At 57.9% G+C, this 8769-nt stretch overlaps 1 protein-coding gene across 1 annotated transcript; it reads left to right on the top strand.

Annotated features, from left to right (window-relative positions):
- The first annotated feature begins 608 nt into the window (after window positions 1-608).
- CHI3L1 (chitinase 3 like 1) lies at window positions 609-7916 on the top strand. Its single transcript, XM_008526502.2, has 10 exons — window positions 609-859; window positions 1028-1057; window positions 1994-2195; window positions 2711-2767; window positions 3518-3668; window positions 4360-4481; window positions 5544-5667; window positions 6227-6409; window positions 6970-7086; window positions 7271-7916. The coding sequence occupies exons 1-10, from the start codon at window positions 835-837 to the stop codon at window positions 7409-7411; spliced, it is 1152 nt and encodes a 383-aa protein (XP_008524724.1). The 5' UTR covers window positions 609-834; the 3' UTR covers window positions 7412-7916.
- Window positions 7917-8769: the final 853 nt, after the last annotated feature.

The raw sequence follows: 8769 nt of genomic DNA, 5'->3' as shown, positions 1-8769 counted from the left end.
CAGAGATGGTGATCATCATCCTCGGAGGAAACCTGCCCTGTGGGAAATCGAGTCCCCAGTGTTTCTTCCTGCAACTTCACTGCAGCCCCAGGCATGCAGCAGAGCCGTGTTAACTGGCATCTCAAAAAGGGAGCACAGAGCCCCAGTCCTCAGAACAATCTGGGAACTTCCCACTCCTCTGGCTTTTCCTTTCACTCATCAGCACGTCCGTCTCTTAAAGGCTCTCTGGTCCTCACCTGCCTCTCAGGCCAGGCTGTGGGAAACAGCTCGGAAAGAAAGTGTTTGGGGGAGACTAGGTCAGGCAGGATGGGCTGGGGGAAAATGAATAACAGCCTTGTTTGGGGCACTGAACTCCATTGTGCCTGGTGTCAATCTGGCCAAGGGCCTGGACGGAGGGCTGGCGATGCGAAGGCACAGGCTGCCAGAAAAGCTGGGAAACTGCTGGCTGGAACAGCGGGTGGGGGCGGTGCAACAGGCAAGGCAGGAAGGTCTTAGGAAAGGAGGCTTCGTCCCTCGCCCGGGAGGGAGCCGGGTCAGCAAGCCGAGGGCGTCTGCGGGCAGGTGAAGACCTGGCCCAAGTTTTCAAAACTCTCCAGGGTTTCTCAATCCTGCTCTGGGGGCCCACAGGGCTCCTCCCCTGACACTCCCCAGCCTAGTTCCCATCACACCCAGCTCAGTTCCCGTAAACGGGATGGTTTGGGGCGCGGGGGAGTAGAACAGGGAAGGTATAAGAGAAGTGCGTGCCTGGGGAAGAGGCTCCAGCTAGGCAGCTGGACCCAGGAGCAGAGGGCCCAGAGGGCACAGGAAGAGGCCAGCCCCTCTGCTGCAGCCAGGATGGGTCTGCGGGTAGCTCAGACAGGTCTCTGGCTCGTCCCAGAGCAACTGTGCAGAGGGCTGGGCTCCCACCTGCCGGGAGAGGGCAGGCGAGGAGGGGGGGGGGGGTGGCATCGCCCCTTGGCGCCCTGATGGGGGAGCAGGAGGAAGGGCAGGATGTCCTCGCAGGGGTCTCACCCTGGGTTTCCTGCAGGCTTCGTGGTCCTGGTGCTGCTCCAGAGCTGTAAGTAGCCCCACTGAAAGTCCCGGGGTCGGCGGGGTTGGGGGGAGCCGTGGAGGAGGTCTTGGCACGAGGGAAGCACTTTTCCCGCTTCTTCTGGGATCCAAATGGCTCAGAAATATTAACATTTGTTACACTGAGGTGATGAGTATATAGACGTTTATTATACTGCTCTCGACTTTTCTGTATATCTGAAAACATTCAAAATCAAAAGGCCCAGGTTCAATGCAGGCTTCGACTGTCGGCCTGCGCTGGCTCCACTAACCGGGGCCCCGCAACAGCTTGAGGAGCGAGGCCCACCCTCCTTCCTCCACAACACGAGGGCAGACAGGGCTTGCTCTGCAGCAGGAGGAATGGAAGGAGAGGGGAGGAAGGACTTCCTGGTCCCTGTGATTGTGCCCCAGCTTGGAGCATGAGCTGAGGGGGCCTGGGGACCGCCGTTCTAGGTGGGTTACAGGTCGGGGGCAGCCCCACAGGAAGGCAGAGAAGAGACGGGCTGGAGCCTCTCAGATCAATGGCCCCACTGCAGGTCCTGCCAGGCTTCCCGCTGAGGGCCGGGTCTTCTGACACTGGCTGTCCTGGAGGAGTCCCTCCTCTCCTCCAAAGACACTGCCTCTGGGAAGCCCTCCTTACTTGCACAGAGTCCCATCTCATCCTTCTTCCTCAGCCTCATGCTCACCCTGCACAGGGCCCTGTTCTTTGTCTGCAACAGTTGCATCCACCACGTTTGATGTTTTCTACACATTTTCGGAATGGGCCTTGTTTTCGTGACAGGGAGCTCCCCAGAGGCAGAAGGACCTCAGCCAGTCCCTTGCACTCAGAATGCTAACTTTGCCCACAACTCTGCCCCCTAGCATCCCACTGGGGCTCAGCTCAGGGCTCAGCCAGGGGGTCCCTGGCTCAGTCCTGGCCCAGGCCCCACCCAGACCTCTCCTTCAGGCACCGCATACAAACTGGTCTGCTACTACACCAGCTGGTCCCAGTACCGCGAGGGTGACGGGAGCTGCCTTCCAGATGCCATCGACCCCTTCCTCTGCACCCACATCATCTATAGCTTTGCCAACATAAGCCACGACGAGATCGACACCTGGGAGTGGAACGACGTGACGCTCTATGACACACTGAACACACTCAAGAGCAGGTTGGGCCACTGGCCCCAGGACGGGAGGAAGACAGAGGGTCAGCTGCTGGTCCCAGGGCAGGGCACCTCCACTCCGGAGGATGGGCAAGGGCCCCCTCCCTGCCTCTGGGTGGAGAATTGGAGGCCTTGGCTCAAGTGAGAGGAGGTGATGAGGGCAGGAGTTGGCAGTATTCGGGGCGATGATGGAGGCAGACAGAAGCAGAAGGCACAGCTGAGCCACCCCAGGAAAGGGGCTCCCTCTCCATCTCTGAGGACGCCTTTCCAGGGAGCAGGAAAAGTGCTCAGGACTCCATTTTGTCATATCCCGGCTTCCCCACGGGGGAAGCAAAAATGAGCAGCGTGCTCCAGAGTCACTGCCACAAAGTCTATGAATCTCAGGGTTGGAAGGGCCTTGGAGGTCGAACTCAGCCTCCCACCCAAAGCTAGAAGCCTGCCACAGCCTCCCAAACACAGGGCCTCCCCGTGTCATAGCAGCTCCACTCCACCGCTGCCCCTTGCCTCCCTGTGCCCCACAGGAACCCCAACCTGAAGACCCTCCTGTCTGTTGGAGGATGGAACTTTGGTTCTCAAAGGTAGGACCCCATTCCCTGGAGGATGATGGAATAGGAGCAAGGAGGCATGGGTCTCCTCTTGCCCACGGTGTGGGGGTCACAGTGTCCACAGACTGGTTAGGCACAGGGGCCTAGGTGGTGTCAGGGCCCTGTCTCATGGACAACCAAGAAGCCAGAGCCCAGGGAGGGAGAGGGACTCGCCGAGAGTCACACAGCAAGTTGACAGTGGGTCTTCTGACTCTTTGCCAATGTTCTCTTTACTGTTTCCCTGACCTGAAAACAAAGAGCTTCCAGAGTTTACTGCCCTAAGGGCTGCAGGGAGAGGGGTGGAAAGAATGGGAAACCAGGCATGGGGACCCTGGGGGGCTTCCTGGAGTGGGTAGAGTTGGAGCAGGGCTTAAAAGGGGTCCAGGAGTGGCCGTAAGAGCTCGCATTTACTGAGCGATTTCCGTGTCTCGGGCACCCTCTCCAGCCGTCATCATGCCACCCTCATGGCAGCACTGCGAGGCCTTATGTTTGTCCCAATGTTGCAGACGAGGGAACTGAGACTCAGGTTATGACCTGCCCAGAGCGGCTGGGCTAGCAGCAGGCGTGGGAACCAGGATGGCCCGGCCCCAAGCACCACTTTCTCTAAGGCGCCCAGAGGCGGGCCCTATCTCCGGGCCCTCCCAGAGCTGTGGGGTTCCAGGTCCCACTCCACGTGCCTCAGAAACCCCTCCTGAGGCCTGGAGCCCTGTGCTGAGCACTCTTCTGGGGTGATTTCCATCCTAGATTTTCCAAAATAGCCTCCAACACCCAGAGTCGCAGGAGTTTCATCAAGTCGGTGCCACCATTTCTGCGGACCCACGGCTTTGACGGGCTGGACCTAGCCTGGCTCTACCCCGGCCGGAGGGACAAGCGGCATCTCACCACCCTGGTCAAGGTGTGGGCAGGGCGGCGAGTGGGCACCGGGGCAGATGGGTGGAGGCTGTCTTCGCCGATGTCCTCCTGAGGGCCGGCGAATAGGCACCGGGGCCTCCGGGCGGCAGGGTCCTGGGACCTGGACCATGGATGGAACCAACCAGCCCTGAGAACTCACATGGTGAGGAAGACATCCTGTGACCACGGGAGGAGGCGGGGTGGGTCTCAGGAGGCAAAAGGTCACTTGGCACTCACTCAGCACTGCCGTTTAGGGGAGCATCATCGTCCGCTGTTCAGTCCCCAACTGACACTGCCCGCTCCCCAGCGTGCACTGCGCCGGGGCCACTCAGCGCCCGGCACCCCTGGCACCCGGGGGCAGAGCCATCACGTAAACAAATTGTCTGCATACCAACGTAAGTCACTTGAGTTTTGTGTCTCACGTGCCAACTCAAACAAAGCGCAGACCGAGAGGCTGATCTCTCCCATGGGCCAATGGGTCTCACGGTCCCTCTGGGACAGGGGTCACTAAGTACTGATGGAGGGTGGGGCGAGACTGGTCCAAACAGTTTCTTAGGAAAAAGATAGCTGAGCCTGAGGATGGGAACACTGATGGAGCACTTTATCATCCCACCGGGCCCCTCAGGCTGGTGACGGGGCAGGCGGGAATGTCGGAGGCCTCGGCCCCTGTCACTTGCTGCCTCTCTCCCAACCAGGAGATGAAGGCAGAGTTTGCAAAGGAAGCCCAGGCGGGGGCAGAGCAGCTCCTGCTCAGCGCGGCCGTGTCTGCAGGGAAGGTCACCATCGACAGCGGCTATGACGTGGCACAGATGTCTCGGTGGGTCCCGGCCCGCCCTGCCCTAGCATTCTCGGGAGTCAGAAGACTGGATTTCCAGCCCCAGGGCATCCCAAAACTTGACGTGTGACCTGGAGCGAGTCGCTTCCCCTCTCTGTGCCTCAGTATCCCCATCTGTCAAATGGGGCCGAGGAACCCCCATCCTTCCTTTTTCTCTTGGGGTATAGTACTGACCCGTTGAGAGAGTTGCTGTGCATGTATTTTGTGGAAAAACAAGGAAGAAAAGTGACACAAACCAGTGCCTAACCGGCATTTTCTCCAAGCCGGGCTGAGAGGAGCGCTAGCCTCTGGAGAGTCAACACCACCGTCACCAAACCTTCCGCTCTGGACTGCTGGGGAGCCCTCGGTGCTCACACACACACACGGGCACCCCCAGCTGTCACCTGCCCTCCTCACCTGCCCCCCTGCACATCCACAGCCAAGTGGCCTGATCCCTCAGTGGGACAAAGGCCGGGTCCCGGGAGATGCAGGACAAAGCAGGGAGGCTCTGCACTGTGACTTCAGAGCCTCCCTCAGTATCTTAGGGAGGTGTGGACTCTGCGGGATCATCTAGAGGGTGGAAAAGAGGTGGCTCCCAACCGTTGACCCCAAACATCCAAACCTCACATTCCTGAGGTGCCCCGCAGCCCCCATCTGTGTGTGTGGGAACCCTCCTCCCACCCCACTGGAGCATAGGTTCAGGCCATCCTTGGGTCTACTCTTTCCCCACAAGGCTGTCTGTTGATGCCACTTTTAATCTGCTTTCCCCAAGATGAATGTGGTGGCGTGGAGGGGGTATGGCCAGGCGGCGGCCAGCTCCTGACTGTGTGCTAGGGGCGCAACAGAAGAACCCGTTCTTGCCTTAGATGCACTTGTGGGGCCCTGAGCCTGCTCCCTGGCGTGGCACGGGGGAGGCGGTCCTGCAGCCTGGACAGCGGATCACCAGGTTCTACAGGGTCTGGGTTAATGGTCTGTCTCTCAGCTGCTCACAACCTGCTGAGTAGAGGATGTGAGGCCAAGAGCTTTTCTAATTTTTCGCCTTGCCCTCCAACCCCTCTCCCACAGATACCTGGACTTCATCAATCTTTTGACCTATGACTTTCACGGAGCCTGGCGTCAGACCACCGGACATCACAGCCCCCTGTTCCGCGGCCAAGAGAGTGCAAATTCTGACAGATTCAGCAATGCTGTGAGTGCCCTGAATAGTGAGGGCTAGGAGGGGGCCACAAAGACCTGCTCCCTGCTGGTGCCCACACGCCACCCCTCCACTCCTCAGTACTCCTGCAGCGGGGGGGTTGATGGGGCCCACTTCACAGATGAGGAAACTGAGGCCCAAAGTCTATGCATTCTCCTCGGCTCTGGGAACAGAGGAGGCCATACCTCTGTAGAGAATCAAGACGTCTCAGGGTAGACTGAGTGAAGGCCCAGGGCCGACTGGAGAGAGCACACACGGGGTGGGGGCTGAGGAAGCCAGAGTCTGGTCTAGACCTGCCATTGGCTTGCTGTGTAACCTGAGCCAGTCACCATCAAGTAGTATTAACCCCTTCCCATACCTAGGAGGATTTGTTCAGGAATGAGACGATAATGTGCATTTAGACTGACATTACCGGCTCCCAGAAGGAAGGGGAGTCCCAGAGACACGGAGACCTGGAGCTCCACACTCAAGGTGGCATAGGGATTGCACGACCTTTGCCATCCTGCACAAGCAGCCCAGCTAACTGCTCAGGCCATCCCTGCCTCCCCCCCAGGACTACGCTGTGGGCTACATGCTGAGGCTGGGGGCCCCGGCCAATAAGCTGGTGATGGGGATCCCCACCTTTGGGAGGAGCTTCACTCTGGCCTCTTCCAAGACGGATGTGGGAGCCCCAATCTCGGGGCCTGGAATTCCAGGCCAGTTCACCAAGGAGGAGGGGACCCTCGCCTACTATGAGGTATGAGGTGGGGAGAAGGTGAGACCCCCACACCACCAGCAGCCCTGGGGAAAGCGAGCCTCCCACTCGACCCCCACTTTTGCTCCTTTGGGAATAAAACAGTGTGCCACTGGACCTAGCGCCTGAGGAGGAGCAGGGGGAGGTAGAGGAACGGGGAGGTAGGCCTTCCGCCCCTAAGTCTCTAAGGCTCACTCGGTCTGCATCACCAAGCTCCCGGACACCCCTCCAGCCATCGAGCTGGGGCCCTTCCTTCTACACCAGGAAAGAGCAATGGCCAACAGGCAGGTTGTTTTTTTCAGGCCGGTCTTCAGCATCTCCATCATTTCCCACAGCCATGTGGGAGGTGGTGGAACAAGAGGCATTAAGCAAATCAGAGCCCCCTTGAAGCCCTAGGGCTATAGCAGCCCAGGACTCTGGGATACTTGCATCTGTTTTACATAAATTTGCATGAAGCCTGCAGGATGCAGCAAGGGGCTGAAAGAGATTTGGGGAGTGGCGTCCCCCAGTGCCCGCAAAATTTCAACACAGCTCCCCACATGACCTGTCTATCCTCTGCTCAGATCTGTGACTTCCTCCGTGGAGCCACTGTTCACAGACTCCTTGGCCAGCTGGTCCCCTATGCCACCAAGGGCAACCAGTGGGTGGGGTATGAGGACCAGGAGAGCGTCAAAAGCAAGGTAGGTTCCGAGGCCATGCCCCAGGATGAGGACAGGTGCCCTGCACCGGGGGAGGGGGGGGGGGTGGCGTTCATGTCTCAGGTGCCGGCTGGTCCCTCCCCTGGGGCAGGGCCTAGATGGCGTGTCTCCTCCCATACACATCCTGGTCCAGGACCCCAGCTCTGCCCCTCTGGGCCCCCTACAGGTGCAGTACCTGAGGAACAGGCAGCTGGCAGGCGCCATGGTGTGGGCCCTGGACTTGGATGACTTCAGGGGCACCTTCTGCGGCCAGAACCTGCGCTTCCCTCTCACCAGTGCTGTCAAGGACGCACTCGCGGCTGCCTAGCCCTCCATCCTGCTGTGCACAGTGGGCAGCCCTTGCCCCTCAGCTCCAAAGGTCAGGAGCCTGGTCACCTGCCCTGCTGAGCCTCAGTCTCCCTCCTTTGGACCCCATGCATGCGGGGGGCCACAGCTCTGGGATCCGAGCCCAGCTCTGGTGACAAGCAGGGAGTGGTCAGGCTGCAGCTGGTTAGGGCCTGGAGACCAGCACAGTGTGAGACACAGGGTCAGCACACACCCTGTGGATGGATGAAAGTGCCCAGTGCCCCTGAGCCCTGCCCCACACAAGGGGATTTCTTCAGCTCCCACACCCCTAGGCCTCCTCACCAAGGGACATCATTTTGGCAAGCTCTACCACCAAGCAGCAAACATCTTATGAGAAACAGCAGCCACACTAATCACAGCCTCTGCAAAGCCCAAATTAGGACCTTCACCCAGGAACACAGTCATGTCTCCTGCCCACGTCACCTTCCTAATTCTGCAGCTGCTCAATAAAGCACCCAAGCCTGGCAGAGTGTTGGCCCCTGTGTCATCTGTCTTTGTGACCCTGTTACCACACAACGGGCACGATCTGCTCACTGCAAGACAAAAGCCAATCATCAAGAGGCAAGATGGTGGCAGAGAAAGGGCATTTTATTACAGCTTGCTAGCAAGAGGGAAGATAGTCAACTCATGTCCATAAGAACCATCTTACGGGGAGCACAGAGTCTTGAAGCAGTTATATAGGCCAGTGGGTTACAGGGTAGGGGGTTAAGGATGTTGACCCAGGAGTCACCACACCAGATCTTTCAGTTGTCATTGATGATGGCAGTCAGCACAGACTCTCTGTCCAGGGGTCATCACATTCCTAAGGAACTCATTGTCTTATCACAGCTAGGAGGTACATGCACAAGCAGGGATCATAAAATCTACAGAGCAGGTGGATCTCCTGGAGGGTGCTTATCCAGCTGGGTTAGTTAGTCGCAGGTCAAAGTTACAATAAAGTTTCTTGTCTGCATCGTGTCTTGCCTTACGTCAACCCTGTGTTGAGATGGTGTCAATTGCCCCTTTTTGTTTTTCATTCCTCGATCTTGAGGGACATCCTGTTGATGAGGGGAATAGGTTGTTCCCTCTCATTGAACCAATCTCTTAGTAAGACAGTGATGCAGGTAGGCTCCAAAATTTAGGCCTATATTGTGTAAGCAATTAACCAGGCATTTAATAAGAAGCATTTCTAGAGAGACAAAAAGAAAACAAGGTTAATAGTGGGAGGAAATTATAATCTATTTCCTGATCCCAGGGGGCAACCAGTCAAGAAGATTTCTAGATGTCAGAGTCAAAGCATGTTTGCAGTTAGAAATGTTTCTTATGATGTCATTGGGCATT

The sequence above is a fragment of the Equus przewalskii genome, chromosome 31 (assembly GCF_037783145.1).
Source record: "Equus przewalskii isolate Varuska chromosome 31, EquPr2, whole genome shotgun sequence".
In the NCBI taxonomy this organism is placed as follows: domain Eukaryota; kingdom Metazoa; phylum Chordata; class Mammalia; order Perissodactyla; family Equidae; genus Equus; species Equus przewalskii.
The sequence above is the reverse complement of the archived record's forward strand: the minus strand, read 5'-3'. Positions and strand labels throughout refer to the sequence as shown.

Excerpts from the sequence above, each read along its gene's own strand:
- CHI3L1 (XM_008526502.2), top strand. The coding sequence starts at position 835 with ATGGGTCTGCGGGTAGCTCAGACAG. Across the intron at positions 860-1,027 it reads TCTGCGGGTAGCTCAGACAG|GCTTCGTGGTCCTGGTGCTG; the intron begins GTCTCTGGCTCG and ends GGTTTCCTGCAG. Across the intron at positions 6,410-6,969 it reads GGACCCTCGCCTACTATGAG|ATCTGTGACTTCCTCCGTGG; the intron begins GTATGAGGTGGG and ends TCCTCTGCTCAG.